A 25,241-nucleotide genomic window follows, 5' to 3' on the forward strand; every position below is an offset into this window, starting at 1 on the left:
TTCATAGGCTTGTTCCTACCTATCTTTCCGAAATGGTCCTGCCGTACATAGCTACACAAACACTACGGTCATAAGACGCAGGCCTCCTGTCCCTAGAATTTCAAAGCAAACAGCTGGAGGCAGGACATTCTCCTATAGAGCTCAATTTTTATGAAGTGGTCTCGACCTTTAAGTCTTTAATGACGATTAATCTCTTCAGTAGGACCTATGATTGAGTGTAGTCAGGCTCAGGAGTGTGAAGGTGAACGGAAAGGCACTGGAGCAACAAACCGCCATTGCTGTCTCTGCTGGCCAGTTCCTCTCTCCACTGGGATTCTCTGCCTCAAACCCTTTTACAGGGGCTGAGTCACTGGCTTACTGGTGCTCTTCCATGACATCCCTAGGAGGGGTGTGTCACTTGAGTGGGTTGAGTCACTGACGTGATCTTCCTGTCCGGATTGGTGCCCTCCCTTGGGTTTGTGATGTGGGGGAGATCTTTGTGGGCTATACTTGGCCTTGTCTCAGGATAATAAGTTGATGGTTGAAGATATGGTGGTGTGGGGGCTGTGCTTTGGCAAAGTGGGTGGGGTTTATCCTGCCTGTTTGGTCCTGTCCGGGGTATCGTCAGACAGGGCACAGTGTCTCCTGACCCATCGTGTCTCAGCCTCCAGTATTTATGCTGTAGTAGTTTGTGTCCGGGGGCAAGATTCAGTCTATATATATCTGGACTATTCCTCTTGTCTTATCCCGTGTCCTGTGTGAATTTAAGATATTACAGCTCTCTCTAATTCTCTTTCTCTCTCTCGGAGGACCTGAGCCCTTGGACCATGCCTCATGACTCCTTGCTGTCTCCAGTCCACCCTGCACAGCCAGAAGAAGTCTGGCCACCCCTCATAGCCTGGTTCCTCTCCAGATTTCTTCCTAGGTTCCAGCCTTTCTAGGGAGCTTTTCCTAGCCCCCGTGCCTCTACACCTGCATTGCTTGCTGTTTGGGGTTTTAGGCTGGGTTTCTGTACAGCACTTTTTGACATCAGCTGATGTAAGAAGGGCTATATAAATACATTTGATTGAAATTTGATTATATTATATCATGGAACACAATCTTCAAAAAGGCTGTAACGTCAGCAGTGGCACTACTTTCTAGAAGCCTTATGTTAGGAATCAAAAGGACAATGTAAAGGTAGGTTAGGTAATTAAATATGAACTCAAATCTAATTGCTCCATACTGTATATATTCAGTCAATAAAAAACAAGTGCCTTTTGAGAATCAATCATGAATCCGTGTCTGCTCTGGCGGGGTCACAGCGTCGCTTTGCAGTAGCAAAAGATGTGATGTGAGATTGCTGCTGCTTGTCCCCCTTTGATAATGTATTTGTACTTGATAAGCATATGATTTTCATGGAGCTAGTTGTGCTTTGATAGGGCAGCTTGATATTGCATAGTTTGCATTGTACATGAGTTTCATCAGTTGGATCAAAATACTTCCAAACTTCGCTGTGTTTGGCCGCCATGCTGATAGTGCCCACTTCCTGCTATGTGCCTGAAACAGCCCCACCTCAGCCAATCAGAAGCGCTTGCCAAAAAATGTTGGCATTTATATTTTTCAATCGTACATTTTTTCTGATAGTTAACCACGCTCTCAATATAACATGTTTAGTTTTACAGTACTCATGCCCATCCCCAATACACTCACATTCTGTATCTAGAACACACCCTGTATACTGTATATGCTGTGCTGCATGCATAAAGGACACAGTGAAAATTTGCCTTCGCACGAACTCGTATTCCTTTCTGTGTATGCAAATACATGTATGAAGGAGGGGATGTTGGTTGGTTGGTTACCTTGAGGAGATAGATGGGGATGTCGATGAAATCCACAGGGAGCTTGAGCAGGAAGCGAGCGGAGAACTCCACTGCCTGGAACACGAGAGACAGGAAAAAGAACATCACACCGTGTACAGATGGAGAATACACACGCACAGGGTAATACACACGCACTGGGTAACACACACACACACACACACACACACACACACACACACACACACACACACACACACACACACACAGGTCATATTGAAACAACAAAGGAGCACTACATGGGAATGATTAGGGATGGCTAAAGATGAGTGCATTGCAAATCAGATTTGAAAATCTGCTTCAATCTAATTTGTCTTAATATGCCTATTTTATGGCAAATGATGGAGATGTATTTCCTGATTTTAGGGATCTATTTGCTCTTTGGATATTCAATGCAGTTCATTTTATGATTATAAAACTCTAAAGGTTCATTGGATTTTGAGTAATTTAGCCTCTGAATATTTACTAGTCAAAAAAAAACATGAGAAATGATCAATGCAATTACCAACTGTTCCAATTCAAAGGATGTTTAAATTTATAATGCAGAAAATAAAATGCCTAGATGTAGACTAAAACAAAATCATTGTCTGTTGCTCACACCAACCCTCACCACATCCTTCAGAGGCAAACCTAATCTGCAATCCTCCTAGTTGTGCAACTGTTTTTGTTATTTTTTTCCATCAAGGCATATCTATAAGACATTCTGTCCCATAACAGTAGTAGGTTAGTTAGATGTGCAATATGAGTGGGTAGTGTCAAATCAAAGTTGATTGGTTGCATAACAGAAATGCAGGTCTTATTGCAGGTGCAGCTAAATTCTATTCTTATTCTTATTCCAACAGTGCAGTAGAATGTAAATGTAACAACAACAAAGAAAATCTAAACAAGAAATCAAGAAATTAAAGAACAGGTCAATTTAACAATCCAATTAAGATACAGTTGATGTCGGAAGTTTACATACACTTAGGTTGGAGTCATTAAAACTTGTTTTTCAACAACTCCACAAATTTCTTGTTAACAAACTATAGTTTTGGCAAGTCGGTTAGGACATAATTTTTCTAACAATTGTTTACAGACAGATTATTTCACTTATAATTCACTATATCACAATTCCAGTGGGTCAGAAGTTGACTGTGCATTTAAACAGCTTGGAAAATTCCAGAAAATGATGTCATGTCTTTAGAAGCTTATGATGGGCTAATTGACATCAATTGGAGTTGTACCTGTGGATGGATTTCAAGGCCTACCTTGAAACTCAGTGCCTCTTTGCTTGACATCATGGGAAAATCAAAATAAATCAGCCAAGACATCAGATTTTCTTTTTTGTAGTCTGGTTCATCCTTGGGAGCAATTTCCAAATGCCTGAAGGTATTCATCTGTACAAACAATAGCACGCAAGTATAAACACCATTGTACCACACAGCCGCCATACCGCTCAGGAAGCAGACACGTTCTGTCTCCTAGAGATGAACGTACTTTGGTGTGAAAAGTGCAATCAATCCCAGAACAACAGCAAAGGACCTTGTGAAGATGCTGGAGGAAACATGTACAAAAGTATCTATATCCACAGTAAAAAGAGTCCTATATTGACATAACCTGAAAGACCGTTCAGCAAGGAAGAAGCCACTGCTCCAAAACCGGCATAAAAAATGCCAGCCTATGGTTTGCAACTGCACATGGGGACAAAGATCGTACTTTTTGGAGAAATGTCCTCTGGTCTGATGAAACAAAAATAGAACTGTTTGACGATTGTTATGTTAGGAGGAAAAAGAGGGATGCTTGCAAGCCGAAGAACACCATCCCAACCGTGAAGCACAGGGGTGGCAGCATCATGTTGGGGTGCTTTGCTGCAGGAGGGACTGGTGCACTTCATAAAATAGATGGCATCATGAGGAGGTAAATTTAGGTGGATATATTGAAGCAACATCTCAAGACATCAGTCAGGAAGTTAAAGCTTGGTCGCAAATGGGTCTTCCAAATGGACAATGACCCCAAGCATATGTCCAAAGTTGTGGTGCAAAATGGCTTTAGGACAACAAAGTCAAGGTATTGGAGTGGCCATCACAAAGCCCTGAACTCAATCCCATAGAAGATTTGTGGGCAGACCTCCAGCTGTCAGGAGGAATGGGCCAAAATTCACCCAACTTATTGTGGGAAGCTTGTGGAAGGCTACCCGAAACATTTGACCCAAGTTAAACTAATTAAAGGGCGATGCTACCAAATACTAATTGAGTGTATGTAAAAATCTGACCCGCTGGGAATGTGATGAAAGAAATAAAAGCTGAAAAAATTCACTAGGATTAAATGTAAGGAATTGTGAAAAACTAAGTTTAAATGTATTTGGCTAAGGTGTATGTAAACTTCCGACTTCAATGGTACATGTATATTAAAGTGGGCATCTGTCAAAATCCAGAATATAAAGACATGGTGTGCATAGACCGTATATAACTTGGAAAGAAAATGCTATGTACAGTAGTAGTAGTAGGTATATTAGGAAGGGTTATGTTGAGAATAAAGTATTCACACCCCTTTTTCCACATTTTATTATGTGAGATTACAAAGTGAGATTTAAATGGATTGAATTGTCATTTTTTTGTCAACAATCGAAACAAAATACTTTATCAAAGTGGAAGAACAATTCAAACTTTATTTTTTATTAATGGAAAATAAATCATAAAATCTTCATTAGCGAAGTACTCAACATGTTAGAATCACCTTTGGTAGCGATTACAGCTGTGAGTTAAAACGGTAACTAGGCCACTAACTAGGTCAGGAACATTCAATGTCGTCTTGGTAAGCAACTCCAGTGTATATTTGGCCTTGTGTTTTATGTAATTGTCCTGCTGAAAGGTGACGGTCTACCAATGTTTGTTGAAAAGCAGACTGATCTAGTTTTTCCTCAACATTTTTGCCTGTGCTTAGCTCTGTTCTGTCCCTAGTCCTTGCCAATGACAAATATACCCATAACATGATGCAGTCATCACCATGCTTGTGGTACTCAGTAATGTGTTGGATTTGCCGCAAACAAAACACTTTGTAATTAAGATAAAAAGTTCATTTCTTTGCACATTTTTTTGCAGTGTTACTTTGCCTTATTGCAAACAGGATGCATGTTTTGGAATATTGTTTTCTGTACAGGCTTCCTTCTTTTCACTCTTTCATTTATGTTAGTATCGTGGAGTAACTTCAACGTTGCTGATCCATCCTCAGTTATCTCCTACCACAGCCATTAAACTGTGTAACTGTTTTAAAATCACCATTGGCCTCATGGTGAAATCGCTGAGCGTTTTCCTTCCTCTCTGGCAACTGAGTTAGGAATGGATCATGGATCTTTGTAGTGACTGAGTATATTAATATACCATCCAAAGTGTAATTAATGACTGCACCATGCTCAAAGGAATATTTAATGTCTGTTTTTATTTTTTAAATCTACCAATAGGTGCCGTTTGTTGCGAACCATTGGAAAACCTCCCTGGTCTTTGTGATTGAATCTGTGCTTCAAATTCACTGCTGGACTGAGGGACCAGATAATTGTATATGTGGGGTACAGAGATAGGGTAGTCATTTAAATATCATGTTTAACGCTATTGTTCAAATGCAACTTATTATGTGACTTGTTAAGCATATTTTTACTCCTGAACTTATTTAGGCTTGCCATAAAAAAATAAGTTTAATACTTATTGACTACTTGGGGCACCCGAGTGGTGCAGCGGCCTAAGATACTGCATCTCGAGGCGTCACTACAGACACCCTGGTTCAAATCCAGGCTGTATCACAACCGGCCGTAATTGGGAGTCCCATAGGGCAGCGCACAATTGGCCCAGCGTTGTCCGGGTTTGGCCGGTGTAGGCAGTCAATATAAATAAGAATTTGTTCTTAACTGACTTGCCTAGTTAAATAAATGTTAAATAAAAAAAAATGACTCAAGACATTTCAGCTTTTCATTTTTTATCAATTTGTAAATATAAAAAAAATATATAATTCCACTTTGACATTACAGTGTAGATCTGTGACACAAAATCTGAATTTTAAATTCAGGCTGTAACACAACAAAGTGTGGAAAAAGTCAAGGGGTGTGAATATTTTTTAAAGGCATAGTGAGTAAACAACAGTATATGAACGGAATATGAGGTGACCAGCATTCAATGACTGTATGCATGGGGCATGAGACTGAAGGTGCAAGGCAGTCTGATTGCCTGGAGATACAGATGAGGCTTTTTTCAGTCTCCCTGTCACAGCTTTGACGCACCTGTACCGTCTCTGTCTGCTATAAGGTAGCAGAGTCAACAGACTGTGGGTTGGGTGGCTGAGCTCCTTGATTATCTTCTTGGCCTTCCTTTGACACTGAGTGTAGTTTGACACTGAGTCAGTGTAGTGGGACTATTTCAGGTCCTCAGTGTAGTACACGGAAAGGAGCTTTTGACCCTCTCCACCGCAGCCCTGTCGTTGTGGATGGGGGCATGATCCCTCTTGTCTCCTGTAGTCCACGATCAGCTGTCTCCACGGATTCACCTGTACCCGAATGGATCCAGAATTCTAAATAATGTCACGGGTTGGATCTGATATGATTGTCACAGGTTTCGGGTATGTGTAATTTTATTTGATTTGTCTGGAAGGACCTGTACAGATCTGAACACGACTGCTAGAGAGAGAGAGAGAGAGAGAGAAATTGTATCATTTCTGCTGCTGCTCTTGCTTTTCACGGGAGGAGTATGTAGCTTGTTGTTGGCCAATCATAAGTCATCAAAGCGACAATAGGCTACAGTCATAGAGCCTCTGTGTGTGTGGTGACAAAAGTTAAGAGATATAATCAATGGAAGATGGAACTAAAATTATGGAATTTAAAGTTAAAGTAGAAAGATAGTCAACAACAACCAAGAGCCAACAGGTAGGTTGCCACTTAATATTCTGAATGGATTTGATGTTGTTTGTAACTGTGTAGGACGAGAAAGCGCATGCAGCCTCAATTAGCCTAGCTAGCTAGCTTAACTAGCTTATCCTGGCTTGATGCAGCCAAGACAGCTATTAAGTAATCATATTGATGATAAATAACCTAGCTACTGTATGGCATGTCCTTGCTCTGGAAAACACTTGGGGCGTTGCATCCTCACCTAGCATAATCCACCTTTTCACATGGCATGTCAGTGACATTCACCTCACTGCTGTTCATTTGCTAACCCTGGAGCTATCTGAACTGGGGGAGTATGTCTGCATTCTGTCTAGGTGCTGCAGTTTCTATGGGTTTAGATAGGATTTTTTATTTTAACTAGGCAAGTCAGTTAAGAACAAATTTTTATTTACAATAACAGCCTACCCCAGCCAAACCCTAAACCCTGGGCCAATTGTGTGCCGGGAGGCCAATTGCGCCCTATGGGACTCCCGATCACGTCCGGTTGTGATACAGCCTCGAATCGAACCAGGGTCTGTAGTGACCCGTCTAGCACTGAGATGCAGTGCCTTAGACCGCTGCGCCACTCGGAAGGATGCAGTTTAGATGTGGAGGTCAAATGTTTGAGAGAATCAGAGAAACTATAGCCTCATATCAGTCTGTCCATAAGATGAAACCAATATAAAGCTTCTAAAAAATAATGTTTGTGTGTGTGTGTATACAAACATTTAAAACAAAGTGAAGATGAATGCTGAGCCACATAATGTGCACAACTCTGAGTGGTTGTAACCACGTCCTTTGATGTGGCTGTATCATGTAGCATACCCAGCTGTTCTTGTGCCCGGTGTAGATCTCCATGCTCCTGCAATAGTTGAGGTCCTTGAGCAGGCTATCGTACTCGAAGACCAGCCGGGAGCTCTCGCGTAGACGCTGGCACTGGTACTGGTGGTATTGCTGGATCAGCTCCTTCACCAGCTGCAGCAGGCACTCCGCGTCTCCCGCATCCCACTGGACCAGGTGCTGGAGAGAGAGAGTGAGAGGTTATTAGATGGGTTTACAGAGACAGTCCACTTAAATTTAGATAGAGTTAAAGGGACAGTCCACTCAAATGTAGATGGGGTTGAAGAGACAGTCCATTCAAATGTAGATAGTTTAAAGGGAAGACCACTAAACCACTTTCTTAACTTTAATATGGCCGGCTGCGAGATTGTAATCTATAATTTTTCGTTCTGCCTGCGTGCAAAGTGAACAAAATAGCTTGAACAAAATAGCTGAAAGCCTACACGACTAAGAGCATGTTCATTTCAGGTCGACATAACATAATTCATGAACAGTGGCTATCTATTCCGGTAACTAACTGCAGAGAAAAATTCCAGCAACTTCAATAAATATCCTGGTTTTCCAGAAATCCTGGTTGGAGGATTTTGCAATTCCTGCTTATTCCCTCCTGATTTGCAACCCTACTCGAGGCACTGACTTGACGTTGTGTACAATAGTGGCCATTTAGCCATGTCAGAGGAGAGAAATCAACTGACACGATGAAAGCAATTAAAAACACAATGGCTGGCAAAGATAAGGTTCACCCGGGCCCCATAGACAGCCATTACTGGAATAATCCCAAACTGTTATCCCAATCACCCCCTCTCTTCCTCCTGTATTACAGGAACATGGCAGCAGCACAGGACTTCCTGAAGCGACACAGCGTTACATCGGTTAGCAGGGAATGCTTTCATTATTCCCAGCCCCAATGCCATTTATCTGACCTCATTCACCAAAATGGTTGAAAGAGGAGGAGGAAAGAGTAAAGGAAAGAAAAATCACAAAAAGAAAAGTTAGCGATGGGAAGGAGCATTGTTTCAAGGAAGCGGATAAAGATACCAGGGACTTGGCCAATAACATTTTTTTCTCTGTCCAACTGTTTTGGTACACAATGGTTTGGTTAGGCATCAAAGACTGGACTTGGTGAAACACATTTTCAGATGTGGATGAGAATTGTGTTATGCTGTTGCTACTTCTGTGTATGTTGCATCCAAAAATAAACTGCTCACATTGACGACATAACATTGTGAAGAGTGTTTGTGCAAAATGTTTCTGCGAAAAAAACAGTGGCCCACTCAAACGCTGACTGTAGCATCAATCGTAACTAGACGTTCTAATGACAATGATAACAGCTGTGTGTTCGTACGTGTCAAAGGGTTAAAGTTAAAATACACAGCATTTCAAACAGTCAGCATTAATATAATGAATTCAGGGCATAACTAGGCAAAATATAAACCTTCCAACCATAACACCCACTAATAATGTAATTATTTTATAAAAATAATCACTGATATCTGTCTTTCAAGTCTGTTTATGAAAATGCTCTTTTTGTTATCCAGAACCATGCAGAATGCACGTTCGCCAATAATGACTAACTTCTTGTAGCAGGCATTATAGAAAATGAACACCGGTACCATAACCTCTCAAGCACAAGCCCACTTCCTAGTGAGTAGCCAGCTAATCTTCATATTTAAAGTTTAGCCAATTTAGATCTATTTGCTAGCTAAACAGGTCCATCTCAAACTGTTGGAAGAGAATGTTTGACTGTCCAATTTGTTCCGATTTTGAAATTAAGAGGCCTACCTTATTTCTCATGAATAAAACGAGTTACTTATAATAATTCCCTAAATAATTAAGTTTTATGCTTATTGCACATTTATAAAACACAAACCAGACAGCTGGTATAACAACCTCTGGGTAAAATGCTGCTAGTGGTACATGGCACCGCAATGCAGCGCGCAACAAACTGAGCATACATTCTCTAGAATAAATGTTCATTGATACTCCTGTAATTACTAGTGTGTGCTCTGTGCGCAACTTGAGGAGGTAAGTCATAAAAAGGGTATCATTTGAAAGGTTAACTTCTCCTATATTACAGTAAAATAATGTCTCAATTTGTTTGGGTGTCTATATGACCGATTCTGTTGGACCAAACCTTAAATGCAAATATTGAGTTAAAAGTTCTTGTCAGAGAGGAAGAAGTGATCTCTCATCTTTGTTGGCGTGAGTGGAAGGGGTAGGTGCTTGAAGTGTGTAAAGAGAGAAAAAGATACAGAAGCAAGATGTTTCACTCTCGCCTAAATCTGTCCAAAATAAGCCTGATGCGTTTCTATTGGCTAATTTGGGACCTAAGCCTGCCTTTGGGACATCGACTCCCATTGTTAGGGCGGAGACATGACCTGACTATCTCCTCATTATATACAGATCTCTGGTGTAAATGGAAAGTTGCACACAGCACACAAGGAGCAAAAGAGACGAAACGAAAAATACCACATGAGATCAAGCGGATTTAAACGCTCACATTCTTGTGATGCGGGCATTTAAAAAATAAAATAAAAATCACACAAAAATATAAAATGGATCGCCTGGCCCTAGCCTAAATGAAGGGATAATTCCATTGGAAGATCCATTACACAGTGCATTCGGAAAGTATTCAGATCCCTTAACTTTTTCCACATTTTGTTAAGTTACAGCCTTATTCTAACACAAAATCTACACACAATACCCCATAATGACAAAAGGAAAACAGGTATGTAGGATGTTTTGCAAATGTATTACATTTAAAAAACAGAAATAGCTTATTTACAGTTGAAGTCGGAAGTTCAGATACACTTAGGTTGGAGTCATTAAAACTAATTTTTCAACCACTCCACAAATTTCCTGTTAACAAACTATAGTTTGTAGGTCTGATGAAACAAAAATAGAACTGTTTGGCCATAATGAACATCGTTATGTTAGGAGGAAAAAGGGGGAGGCTTGCAAGCTGAAGAACACCATCCCAACCGTGAAGCACAGGGGTGGCAGCATCATGTTGTGGGGGTGCTTTGCTGCAGGAGGGACTGGTGCACTTCACAAAATGGATAGCATCATTAGGGGGTAAAATTATGTGGATATATTGAAGCAACATCAAGACATCAGTTAAAGCTTGGTCGTAAATGGGTCTTTCAAATGGACAATGACATGGGCATATTTGGAAAATGGAAAATGGGCATATTTCCAAAGTTGTGGCAAAATGGCTTAACGACAACAAAGTCAAGGTATTGGAGTAGCCATCACACAGCACTGACCTCAATCCCATAGAAAATTTGTGGGTTGAACTGAAAAAGCGTGTTGGAGCAAGGAGGCCTACAAACCTGACTCAGTTACACCAGCGCTGTCAGGAGGAATGGGCCAAAATTCAACAAAAATCCAGAAAATCACATTGTATGATTTTTAAGTAATTAATTTGCATTTCATTGCATGACATAAGTATTTGATTACCTACCAACCAGTAAGAATTCCGGCTCTCACAGACTAGTTAGTTTTTCTTTAAGAAGCCCTCCTGTTCTCCACTCATTACCTGTATTAACTGCACCTGTTTGAACTCGTTACCTGTATAAAAGACACCTGTCCACACACTCAATCAAAAAGACTCCAACCTCTCCACAATGGCCAAGACCAGAGAGGGTCTAAGGACCTCAGGGTTAAAATTGTAGACCTGCACAAGGCTGGGCTACAGGACAATAGGCAAGCAGGACAATAGGCAAGCAGCTTGGTGAGAAGGCAACAACTGTTGGCGCAATTATTAGAAAATGGAAGAAGTTCAAGATGACGGTCAATCACCCTCGGTCTGGGGCTCCATGCAAGATCTCACCTCGTGGGGCATCAATGATCATGAGGAAGGTGAGGGATCAGCCCAGAGCTACACGGCAGGACCTGGTCAATGACCTGAAGAGAGCTGTGACCACAGTCTCAAAGAAAACCATTAGTAACACACTACGCCTTCATGGATTAAAATCCTGCAGCGCATGCAAGGTCCCCCTGCTCAAGCCAGTGCATGTCCAGGCCCGTCTGAAGTTTGCCAATGGCCATCTGGATGATCCAGAGGAGGAATGGGAGAAGGTCATGTGGTCTGATGAGACAAAAATAGAGCTTTTTGGTCTAAACTCCACTCGCCGTGTTTGGAGGAAGAAGAAGGATGAGTACAACCGTGAGCCAACAACACCATCCCAACCGTGAAGCATGGAGGTGGAAACATCATTCTTTGGAGATGCTTTTCTGCAAAGGGGACAGGATGACTACATACATACATACATACAATACCAGCTACTCATTCCACAGTTATTATTTGATTCTACTCTTTTCTACATTGCATAATAAGTGAAGACAGCAAAACTATGAAAGAACACATGTAGTAACCAGTATCCAAAAAAAAAGTGTTAAACAATTCAAAGTATATTTTATATTTGAGATTCTTCAAAGTAGACACCCTTTGCCTTGATGACAGATTTGCACACTCTTGGTATTCTCTTAACCAGCTTCATGAGATAGTCACCTGGAATGCATTTCAAATAACAGGTAAGCCTTGTTAAAAGTTAATTTGTGGAATGTATTTCCTTCTTTAATGTGTTTGTGCCAATCAGTTATGTTGTGACAAGGTGGGGGGGGGGGGGGGGGGGGGTATACTGTCCTGTAGCCCAGCCTTGTGCAGGTCTACAATTTTACCCCTGAGGTCCTTACACCCTCTCTGGTCTTGGCCATTGTGGAGAGGTTGGAGTCTTTTTGATTGAGTGTGTGGACAGGTGTCTTTTATACAGGTAACGAGTTCAAACAGGTGCAGTTAATACAGGTAATGAGTGGAGAACAGGAGGGCTTCTTAAAGAAAAACTAACAAGTCTGTGAGAGCCGGAATTCTTACTGGTTGGTAGGTGATCAAATACTTATGTCATGCAATGAAATGCAAATTAATTACTTAAAAATCATACAATGTGATTTTCTGGATTTTTGTTGAATAACCCTATTGGGTAAAAGACCAAGTCCATAATATGGAAAGAACAGCTCAAAGAAGCAAAGATAAATGACAGTCCATCACTTCTTTAAGACATGAAGGTCAGTCAATGCAAAACATTTTAAGAGCTTTGAAAGTTTCTTCAAGTGCAGTCGCAAAAACCATCAAGCGCTATGAATAAACTGGCTCTCATGAGGACCGCCACAGGAAAGGAAGACCAAGAGTTACCTCTGCTGCAGATGATAAGTTCATTAGAGTTAACTGCACCTCAGATTGCTGCAAAGAAACCACTACTAAAGGACACCAACAAGAAGAAGACTTGCTTGGGCCAAGAAAAACAAGGAATGGACATTAGACTGGTGGAAATGTGTCCTTTGGTCTGGAGTGCAAATTGGAGATTTTTGGTTCCAGCCGCCGTGGAACCGTGTCTCTTTGTTAGACACAGTGTGGGTGAACAGATGATCTCAACATGTGTATTTCCCACCGTAAAGCAGGTAGGAGGAGGTGTTATGTTGTGGGGGTGCTTTGCTGGTGACACTGTCTGTGATTTATTTAGACAGCACTTACACTTAACCAGCATGGCTACCACAGCATTCTGCAGAGATACGCCATCCCATCTGGTTTGCCCTTAGTGGGACTATCATTTGTTTATCAACAGGACAATGACCCAACACAACTCCAGGCTGTGTAAGGGCTATTTTACCAAGAAGGAGAGTGATGAAGTGCTGCATCAGATAACCTGGCTTCCACAATCCCCCGACCTCAACCCAATTGAGATGGTTTGGGATGAGTCGGACCGCAGAGTGAAGGGAAGCAGCCAACAAGTGCTCAGCAAATGTGGGAACTCCTTCAAGACTGTTGGAAAATAATTCCAGGTGAAGCTGGTTGAGAGAATGCCAAGAGTGTGCAAAGCTGTCATCAAGGAAAGGGTGGCTACTTTGAAGAATCTGGTTACTACATGATTCCATGTGTGTTATTTCATAGTTTTGATTTCTTCACTATTATTCGACAATGCAGAAAATAGCAAAAATAAAATAAAAACTTGAATGAGTAGGTATTCTAAAACTTTTGAACTGTAGTGTATATCAAATCTCCCATTCCTCTCAAACAATTTTGAAAAAGCTGTTGCGCAGCAACTCAGTGCCATTCTTAAGACAAATAATGTATACGAAATGCTTCAGTCTGGTTTGAGACCCCATCATAGCATTGAGACTGCACTCGTAAAGGTGGTAAATTACCTTTTAATGGCATCAGACCAAGGCTCTGCATCTGTCCTCGTGCTCCTAGATCTTAGTGCTGCTTTTAACCTGTCTACGATATTGGTTCCCAATTGGGAATCAACCCTCCCACGTTCAGCTGAAACGGCGGCGCATGGAACGCAAAAATATTCTTAAAAATATTTAACCTCCACACATTAACAAGTCCAATAGCTCAAATGAAAGATAAACACCTTGTTCATCTAGCCAGCAAGTCAGATTTCTAAAATGTTTTACGGCGAAAACACAGCACATATATATGTAAAACCACCACCAGACACAGCTCATTTGAATAGCCAAAACATGCAATCAACAAACGCAGGATTAAAAAATAAATCGCTCACTAACCTTTTGAAAATCTTCATCAGATGACAGTAATATGACATGTTACACAGTACATATTTTTTTTTTCAATAATATGCCATTTATATCCATAAATGTCCATTTACAGTGAGTTCACGTTCAGAAATTACTCAAAAATGCCCGCAGGAAATCTAGGTAGCGCGGCAAGATAACGTAAATAGACATCATAAACTTTGACTAAATATACATGTTCTACATATAGTTAGAAAGATACACTGCTTCTTTATGCAACCGCTTTGTTAGATTTATTTTTAACGTTACAGAAATCGCACACTATTCAATATGCTGAGACGGCGCTCAGTTCCAAGCTACATTTCTACGTAATGTTGGAGTCAACAAAAACACAGATTTAAGCATAAATATTCCCTTACCTTCGATGGTCTTCGTTCAGAATGTTCTGGAAGGCTTCATACTTACCCAATACATCGTTTGGTTTCAAGTCTTGCGTCTTTGTATTAGCTACTGCTAATAACATCAGCTGAAATGCACCCAAAACGTCCTCTGGTCCGGAAAAGTTGCGCATCAAAACTTCAAAATTACATATTATATGTCGACTAAACAGGTCAAACTAAGTGCAGAAGCAAGCTTTATGATGTTTTAGACACGCAAAACAAACTTCAATTCAATCGGCCATCGTCTGCCCTTCTCTTGAGTGCTGGAACAAAGGAATGGCTGGGACCAATTCGCGCCCCTACGCACAGCCTATTTTCTCGTGGCACGCACTAATTTCACTCCCATAGGGGCAATTCTCGCGGGATTTGAACGATTCAAAGCTCTACTGAAAGAGGACATCTAGCGGAAGAGATATAAAGTCTCCCCAGAATCATAACTGGTTGGGAAGGGTGGGGGCCATGACGTCAAAGTTGCTCCAACTTTCATGGCCACAAAAACTAGTTTGGAAGAATGCCTGCCCTGTGAGTTCTGCTATACTTACAGACATAATTCCAACGGTTTTAGAATCTTTAGAGTGTTTTCTATCCAATAATAATTTTGCATATATTTTGCATATATGCATATATTTTGCATATATTTTGCATATATTAGCAATTTTTGACAGATTTTTTTTTCAGTTTACTAGGGGTACCCAATCTCTCCAAAGGGGGCATATGTCTGCCATATCCTTAACAGGTTTTAACACCATCAATCACCACATTCTTTTGGAGAGATTAGAAACCTTATTTGGTCTACACGGACAAGTTCTTGCCTGGTTTAGATCTTATCTGTCAGAAAGATATCAGTTTGTCTCTGTGGATGGTTTGTCTTCTGACAAATCAATTGTAAGTTTTGGCGTTGCTCAAGGTTCCGTTTTAAGACGACTATTGTTTTCACAATATATTTTTACCTCTTGGTGATGTCATTCGGAAACATAATGTTAACTTTCACTGCTATGCGAATGACACACAGCTGTACATTTCGATGAAACACGGTGAAGCCCAAAAATTGCCTACCCTGGAAGCCTGTGTTTCAGACATAAGGAAGTGGATGGAAGCATGTTTTTTAATTTTAAACTTTTAAACAAATCAGAGATGCTAGTGCTAGATCCCAAGAAACAAAAGATCTTCTGTTGAATCTGACAATTAATCGTGATGGTTGTACAGCCATCTAAAATAAAACTGAAGGACCTCAGTGTTACTCTGGACCCTGATCTCTCTTTAGACAAACATATTAAGAATATTTCAAGGACAGCTTTTTTGCATCTCTGTAACATTGCAAAAATCTGAAACTTTCTGTCCAAAAATTATGCAAAAAAGCTAGTCCATGCTTATGTCAGTTCTAGATTAGATGCTCTACTCTCCTCCTACTGGGATAAAGCACTAAATAAACTTCAGTTAGTTCTGAACATGGTTGCAAGAATCTTTACTATAACCAAACAATTTGATCATATTACTCCAGTGCTAGCCTCTTTACTCTGTTAAGGCAATGGCTGATTTCAAGGTTTTATTGCTAACCTACAAAACATTACATAGGCTTGCTCCTACCAACCTCTCCGATTTGGTCCTGCTGTACATACCTAGACGTACCTAGACGCAGGCCTCATTATTGTTCCTACAATTTCTAAGCAAACAGCTGGAGGCAGGCATTTCGCCTATAGAGCTCCACTTTTATGGATATATGCCTATCCATATGAGAGACGCAGACTCTGTCTGAACCTTTAAGTCTTTATTGAAGACTCATCTCCTCAGTAGGTCCTATGATTGAGTGTAGTCTGGCCCAGGTGTGTGAAGGTGAACGGCAAAGCACTGGAGCGACGAACTGCCCTTGCTGTCTCTGCCTGGCCGGCAGAGATTCTGAGATTCTCGGTCTCTGACCTTATTATGGGGGATGAGTCACTGGCTTACTAGTGCTCTTCCATGCCGTCCCCAGGAAGGGTGCATCACTTGAGTGAGTTGAGTCACAGACGTGATCTTCCTGTCCAGTTTTGCACCCCCTAGGAAAAGTGCGTGGAGGATATCTTTGTGGGCTGTACTCAGCCTTGTCTCAGGGTAGTAAGTTGGTGGTTCATTTGATATCCCTCTAGTGGTGTGGGGGCTGTGCTTTGGCAAAGTGGGTGGGGTTATATCCTGCCTGGTTGGCCCTGTCTGGGGGTATCGTCAGACAGGGCCAGTGTCCCCAGACCCACCCCTGTCTCAATGCTGAAATAGTTTATGTGCCGGGAGGCTCAGTTCAGTCTGTTATATCTGGTGTAATTCTTCGTTCTTATTCGGTGTCCTGTGTGAATTTAAGTCTCTCTCTCTCTCTCTCGCTCTCTCTGAGCATCAGGAGGTACTGAGCTGCTGCACCCTCAAAACCAATGAGATTATTATTTGACCCTGCTGGTCATCTGTGAACGTTTGAACAGCTTGATGAACAATCTGGCCTTAAATGGCCATGTGCTCTTATCTCCACCCAGTACAGCTAAAAGAGGACTGGCCACCCCTCAGAGCCTGGTTTCTCTCTAGGTTTCTTTCTATGGAATTTTTCCTAGACACCATGTTTCTAAATCTGTATTAATTGCTATTTGGGGTTTTAGGCTGTGTTTCTGTATAGCACTTTGTGACATCTGCTGATGTAAAAAGGCCTTTATAAAGGAATTTGATTGATTGAATGACTGAAGAAACTCAAATATCAAATGTATTTTCATTTGATCACTTTTTGGGTTACTTCATTCCCTCTGTGTTATTTCAGTGTATGTCTTCACTACTATCCTACAATGTAGAAAATAGTAAAAAAAATTGAGAAAAATCTTGAAATGAGTAGCTGTGTTCAAACTTTTGAGTTGTAGTGTATATAAACTCAGCAAAACAAGAAACATCCATTTTCAGGACCATGTCTTTCAAAGATAATTAGTAAATATCTTTCACAGATCTTCATTGTAAATGGTTTAAACACTGTTTCCCTTGCTTATTCAATGAACCATAAACATGAATGAACATGCACCTGTGAAACGGTCGTTAAGACACTAACAGCTTACAGACGGTAGGCAATTAAGGTTACAGTTATGAAAACGTAGGACACTAAAGAGGCCTTTCTACTGACTCTGACAAACACCAAAAGAAAGATGCCCAGGGTCCCTGCTCATCTGCATGAACATGCCTTAGGCATGCTGCAAGAGGCATGAGGACTGCAGATGTGGCCAGGGCAATAAATTGCAATGTCCGTACTGTGAGACGCCTAAGACAGCTCTTCAGGGAGACAGGACGGACAGCTGATCGTCCTCGCAGTGGCAGACCACGTGTAACAACACAGGATCGGTACATCCGGACATCACACCTGCGGGACAGGTACAGGATGGCAACAACAACTGCCCGAGTTACACCAGGAATGCACAATCCCTCCATCAGTGCGCAGACTGTCCGCAATAGGCTGAGAGAGGCTGGACTGACGGCTTGTAGGCCTGTTGTAAGGCAGGTCCTCACAAGACATCACCGGCAACAACGTCGCCTATGGGCGCAAACCCACCCGTCGCTGGACCAGACAGGACTGGCAAAAAGTGCTCTTCACTGACGAGTCCCGGTTTTGTCTCACCAGGGGTGATGGTTGGATTCGCGTTTATCGTAGATGGAATGAGCGTTACATCGAGGCCTGTACTCTGGAGCGGGAACGATTTGGAGGTGGAGTCATGGCCTTCAGACAGGGAAATAAAGGGTAAGGACAGGCCATTCAGTACCAATGACATCATCATCCTGTGCAGTTATGCCAGGATTCCCGAAATGAGGGGGCGATGCAAACAAGGATGGGCATTGTCCAAAGAGACATCGTGATGGCTCAGGGGCAGGAATGAGCTGAAACTGAGGAGGGACTGAGAGGAAGTGCTGTGTCAGGATTATGACATGACATATCACTGAAACTTCACTGAGGAAGAAGAGAGAGGGAAGAAGGGAGTAGAAGAGGGAAAGAGAGAGGGAGAAATAGAGCAAGAGGAGGAAGAGAGAGAAAAGAGCTGAGGGACGGGTAAATTAGAGGGCCTTCACACTTAGTAGAATTTTTGCAAATATACCTAAACATAATTACTGCAATGTAAACTTGCGAACTTGTCACGTCGACCGCTACCTCAAGACGTATCGCACGACACTTGCCCCCCTCTAAGCAGGGCAATGTAAACACAATTGTCTCGTTGAGCCAACAAAAAAAATAATAGCAGATATTTTCCATATTTTTTTGTTTTTACCTGAAATTGTAGTAACAGCCGGTTACATTCTAAAATTGTGTATCTTCGCTGTTGTTGCTTGACTGCACTGAGCAACATACGTCTCGCCAAGAAGTCCCCAGGGAATTATGTTTTGAGTTGCAATTTCACCTACTATAATGACTTCCATGATATTGATAAAATTATGCTGAGCAATTAGGGCTTTTTGAGGTCAGTTGGGTTTTGGTTTGATAATTTTTTTAGAATCACGTTTTTTAGATTTGTTTAATTTATTATTATTTTTTACATTAAAATGCACTATGCACAGAATAAAACAATTAATAAAAAAGTGCCATGATGGTAGTGACTGCCCTTTACTGCTTATCACTTAACCATCATTTATTCACATTACTTGACTTTAATAAAATGTTTCAGTTGTTGTGCATATTACATGTTTTATTTGATTACTTTATTATTTAATTCCAAATCATCTCATCTCTATAGAGCTGCTGTCTATGCTGTCTGACAAAATCACAATTTTAGTAAAAGTAAATAAGGCTTAATTTTATGACTGCTTGAATACCAACTATCAATCACTTAGATCATATATTTTCAGGTAGAGATACCTCGCAAAGCAACTCTCGATTGCGTAAACAAAACAGACCGGACAAGTAGGAGTGCAATGGATTATGGTTATTGTAGTTATTGTAGTTAATTACCATGTTTTCAATGTAGAATATTTTGGCCTGTTGGAAACTACAACTCCCTACTACATCACACAGTTTGGGCTTGATCTGATTTATCTCAAGAGAAACTGTGCGATGTGGGCATTAAGTTCACAGAAAAAAGCTAAATTCAATTGAACTGTGCCTTCAGAAAGTATTTATGCCCCTTGACTTATTCCACATTTTGTTGTGTTACAGCCTGAATTCAAAATTGATTAAATAGATTATTTTCTCTCACCCATCTACATACAATACCGCATAATGACAAAGTGAAAACATGATTTATACATTTTGAAAACATATTGAAAATTAAATAAAGAAATAGCCCGAGTCAATACTTTGTGGAAGCTCCTTTGGCAGCGATTACAGCTGTGAGTCTTTCTGGGTAAGTCTCTAAGAGCTTTCCACAGATGAATTGTGCAACATCTGCCCATAAAAAAATATTCAAGCTCTGTCAAATTGGTTGTTGATCATTGCTAGACATAATAACTTCACCATGCTCAAAGGAATGTTTGTTATCTTCTTTTTTAAAAAGTATCTACCAATAGTTGCCCTTCTTTGCGAGGCATTGGAAGACATCCCTGGTCTTTGAGGTTGAATCTGAAATTCATTGCTCAACTAAGGGACCTTACAGACAACTGTACGTGTGGGGTACAGAGATCAGGTCCATTTTAAAAGCAGGGCTGTAACACAACAATGTGGAAAAAGTCAAGGAGTGTGAATACTTTCTGAAGGCACTGTATATCAGAGGCCACTGACAAAAGTAATCTAGCTACAACCCTGACAAGGTATAATAAACATCCACAGGACTTTTTAATGCAATTGCATTTGAGAAGACAATACATTTAATTTGATGGAGTCTTAGGAAAATTACAAGAACTTTCAGCATATTGGGCATAATTTTAGATGCCCAAACAATAGGGAGCTAATAAACAAGGTCAGGAAAAACAGGGTACAATGTGTTACAGAACATTCAAGAACAACCTGTAGGCCTTAAGACCACCTCTCATTGAAGCAACCCAAGCTGACAGAATGATGTCTTCCTTCGCCATCACGACTATGTCGAGCCATTTATTTACAACTTGGATCCAATATTTAACTGAGCGCAAGCACTGAGATGGGGCTGTCATCTGAAATTTCAAGATAATTATGTAGGCCAATGCAAATATTTGTTGGTGCGTTAAATGTGATTTTTATATGTGCTGGCAACCTGATTCAATAAATTGCATGCTGACTTGGTATGTATCAAGTATTAAAAACCAAGTATTAAATTAATCTGCAGCTAGACTTCAAGTGTGTGGACTCACACCCTGTTTCACCAGGGAGAGTGCCAAGTCTAAGATCACACTAAATTGCTCTTGTCATGTGTTTAAGACATTTGGCGAGCATCCTCTGACCTGTGGTGTTCCTGAGCGACACAACCATGTGGCACAACATGGCACAAAATATTGAGGGGAAACACAATTTTTGGGTGGTCTGGGGGACAACAACGACTACTTCAGATGTGGGTCAGTGGCAGTCCCGGCTGTGTTGGCCCAAACCCATGGCATTGTTAAGACCTGAGCCTGTATTTATCAAGCTTCTCAGAGTAGGAGTGCTGATCTAGGATCAGGTCGTCCCTTGTCTATAATAATCTGATTAATTATGATCTAAAAAGGCACAACTGATCCTAGATCATCAGCACTCCAACTCTGAGACACTTTATAGGTTAAATACTGGCCCTGGACCAATACGTGTCTCTTCATGCTTTGAACTCCAGCTTCTTCTCATCCATCAGCGGGTGTTTAACAATAGCCAAAACTTCTTCCCATCAACTGTCCCTGCTCGCAACAATAGCAGGTCTAATAAAACCATTCCTGTAAACTTTTCCCAGATCTGTCAGGGAGCTCTGCCAACAATAAACTTGACAATAAATGCCAGGGACTTGTTATTCTGTTATATTGCTTATTGGTACATTCCCAGGTCGCCGTGACTCTTTATGGGCCTCTGAGGTCCATTGCTACCAAGGGGATAAGCTAGCCTATTGAGGGAAGATCACCCCTACATCTGTTGGAAGTTAGAGGCACATTCACAACATGTAGAATGTTTGGATTTGTTCTACCTTGCATTTTCTCAGTGGGATTCATCCAAATTAAGAAAAATTACTTATTGTACAAGACCGAACATCTCAAAGGAGTCTTGATTCTAAAAGGGTGAACCAAAACATTTAGTAATGTCAATGGTCTTCCTTAACAGCTATGAGAACTCATGACCTTGGCTTGACTACGAAATAAGGCAGTTAAGAGCTGAGATTTATGAATCATTCTAACATACAATTAGAAAGGAATAATTTTTGTAATTTAAAGTGACTTCAGAAAGTATTTTACACCCCTTGACTCATCCACATTTTGTTGTGTAACAGCTTGAATTTAAAATTGATTAAAATTGCACCAAAAAATATCATTGGCCTACACACAATATCCCCTACCATCAAAGTGGAAATATGTTTTCACAATTTTTACAAAAAAAAAACAAACAGACATCGAATATCCCTTTCAACATGGTGAAGTTATTAATTACACTTTGGATACTGTATCAATGCACCCAGTCACTACAAAGCGTCCTTCATAATTCAGTTGCCGGAGAGGGAGGAAACCGCTCAGGGATTTCCCCATGAGTGCAAAACAGTCAGGGTGGGTTGCACCAACATGGTATAAAATAATCTAGGATTAGAGCTAATGTAGGTTTTGTAAATCTAGGTATATAATTATTCTGAGATGTGTTGCACCACTTAATTTTAAATCTGGATTAGTAAATATATCATTAACGGGTTTAAACTATGATTAGTGACATGTTACACCAATATATAAGGTGTTTCATGAGTTGAAACGAAGTAGCTAGCCTACTTGTCAAATGAGGCCACAAGTTGCTGTTCCTTGATAAAATAATAACAAGGTAACGTTAGAACTACTGCAACTCCATCGTGAAAAGTTCTCATGGGTTGGCTGATTGGAAATAAAATCCATTATTTGCCAGTACTCGACAGAAAACTAATTTGTTAGCTACTGTAGCAAGCTAGTTTATAACTGTAGCTAGCTAGTTTATAAACCAAGGTAGCTCACATACAATATTATTTATTGTCATTACTTAACGTTATTTAGTCATTTATTACTTGTCCGCAAGCCACCTGATCATGGCACGTTGTTCAAATTTCTCCACAAAAAATATATATTTTCAGAGCTTATGGAGGAATTTAGTAAAGTACTGGAAGATAAAAAGACAGACATCTGTCAAAAAGAAGGAAGACACCTGGGCCATTTTTTGCAACAATCGTAATGGATCGACACCGATTTTATTTTACCTTTATTTAACTAGGCAAGTCAGTTTAAGAACAAATTCTTATTTTCAATGACGGCCTAGGAACAGTGAACAGATTAAAGAGAAGAGGGACCCAAATAGGATGAGAGCATAAAAAAAAAACGAAAGTCAAAAAGGATGCGGCAGAGGAGAGGCGGGGGCTATTTCAGACCAGAGCCGGAGGGGGGCCTCCATCCAAGGGAATTGATCCTATCACCCAGAAGATATGCGAGATGATTCCCCAGCAGTGTGCCCCTCTCCATAACCCCTATGAAGACGACGGACAACTTGACACACCAATATTTAGTAAGCATAAATAACTGGTGAATATCAACGCTTATAATGCACATTAAAACCAACATTAATGCTACAATGTTACCGTTATCAGGCTCGTTACAGCATGTTGCATAACATCAACATTCGTACCAAGGCTGGGCATATCATACGCCCAAATTCAATTGTTGTACAAACTGGGCACATTTTGGTCTCTCCACAGTAGATATGCTGCCCTTTTATCAGTTAAAACAGTGGCAGTTTAGAATGAATCTCCAATCTAAGTACAGTGCCTTGCGAAAGTATTCGGCCCCCTTGAACTTTGCGACCTTTTGCCACATTTCAGGCTTCAAACATAAAGATATAAAACTGTATTTTTTTGTGAAGAATCAACAACAAGTGGGACACAATCATGAAGTGGAGCGACATTTATTGGATATTTCAAAAAAATTTAACAAATCAAAAACTGAAAAATTGGGCGTGCAAAATTATTCAGCTCCTTTACTTTCAGTGCAGCAAACTCTCTCCAGAAGTTCAGTGAGGATCTCTGAATGATCCAATGTTGACCTAAATGACTAATGATGATAAATACAATCCACCTGTGTGTAATCAAGTCTCCGTATAAATGCACCTGCACTGTGATAGTCTCAGAGGTCCGTCAAAAGCGCAGAGAGCATCATGAAGAACAAGGAACACATCAGGCAGGTCCGAGATACTGTTGTGAAGAAGTTTAAAGCCAGATTTGGATACAAAAAGATTTCCCAAGCTTGAAACATCCCAAGGAGCACTGTGCAAGCGATAATATTGAAATGGAAGGAGTATCAGACCACTGCAAATCTACCAAGACCTGGCCGTCCCTCTAAACTTTCAGCTCATACAAGGAGAAGACTGATCAGAGATGCAGCCAAGAGGCCCATGATAACTCTGGATGAACTGCAGAGATCTACAGCTGAGGTGGGAGACTCTGTCCATAGGACAACAATCAGTCGTATATTGCACAAATCTGGCCTTTATGGAAGAGTGGCAAGAAAGCCATTTCTTAAAGATATCCATAAAAAGTGTTGTTTAAAGTTTGCCACAAGCCACCTGGGAGACACACCAAACATGTGGAAGAAGGTGCTCTGGTCAGATGAAACTAAAATTGAACTTTTTGGCAACAATGCAAAACGTTATGTTTGGCGTAAAAGCAACACAGCTGAACACACCATCCCCACTGTCAAACATGGTGGTGGCAGCATCATGGTTTGGGCCAGCTTTTCTTCAGCAGGGACAGGGAAGATGGTTAAAATTGATGGGAAGATGGATGGAGCCAAATACAGGACCATTCTGGAAGAAAACCTGATGGAGTCTGCAAAAGACCTGAGACTGGGACGGAGATTTGTCTTCCAACAAGACAATGATCCAAAACATAAAGCAAAATCTACAATGGAATGGTTCAAAAATAAACATATCCAGGTGTTAGAATGGCCAAGTCAAAGTCCAGACCTGAATCCAATCGAGAATCTGTGGAAAGAACTGAAAACTGCTATTCACAAATGCTCTCCATCCAACCTCACTGAGCTCGAGCTGTTTTGCAAGGAGGAATGGGAAAAATGTTCAGTCTCTCGATGTGCAAAACTGATAGAGACATACCCCAAGCGACTTACAGCTGTAATCGCAGCAAAAGGTGGCGCTACAAAGTATTAACTTAAGGGGGCTGAATCATTTTGCACGCCCAATTTTTCAGTTTTTGATTTGTTAAAAAAAAGTTTGAAATATCCAATAAATGTCGTTCCACTTCATGATTGTGTCCCACTTGTTGTTGATTCTTCACAAAAAAAATACAGTTTTATATCTTTATGTTTGAAGCCTGAAATGTGGCAAAAGGTCGCAAAGTTCAAGGGGGCCGAATACTTTCGCAAGGCACTGTATATATTTGTTTGAATTCATTGAGCAACCGGCTTAAAATTAATCTAGGTTTAAAGTGAAAACTAAACTTAGATTAGAGGAAGGATTTAATTTAACTAGGATTAATTTAAAACTAGGTTTAAAAATTCGTGCAACAAGAATAATAGATAAACCTTGACTTAACCCAGTGACGTGTCTGGACTATCATTAAATGTGAAGACTTATTTCTATCAAATTCTCTAAATGTAACTATTACGTGATTA

General features: G+C 40.6%; 1 protein-coding gene across 1 annotated transcript in view; it reads right to left on the reverse strand.

Annotated features, from left to right (window-relative positions):
* LOC110498671 (BRISC and BRCA1-A complex member 2) overlaps positions 1-25,241 on the reverse strand; it is a 170,300-nt gene that overhangs the window by 89,876 nt on the left and 55,183 nt on the right. The window contains exons 6-7 of the mRNA XM_090209695.1: positions 7,552-7,746; positions 1,821-1,895 (exon numbers count right to left, since the gene is read on the reverse strand). Of these exons, the coding sequence (XP_090065821.1) occupies positions 1,821-1,895; positions 7,552-7,746 (270 nt within the window). The remainder of the gene's footprint in view (positions 1-1,820; positions 1,896-7,551; positions 7,747-25,241) is intronic.

The sequence above is a fragment of the Oncorhynchus mykiss genome, chromosome 19 (genome assembly GCF_057628025.1).
Source record: "Oncorhynchus mykiss isolate SJ-2025 chromosome 19, ASM5762802v1, whole genome shotgun sequence".
Taxonomy (NCBI): Eukaryota; Metazoa; Chordata; class Actinopteri; order Salmoniformes; family Salmonidae; genus Oncorhynchus; species Oncorhynchus mykiss.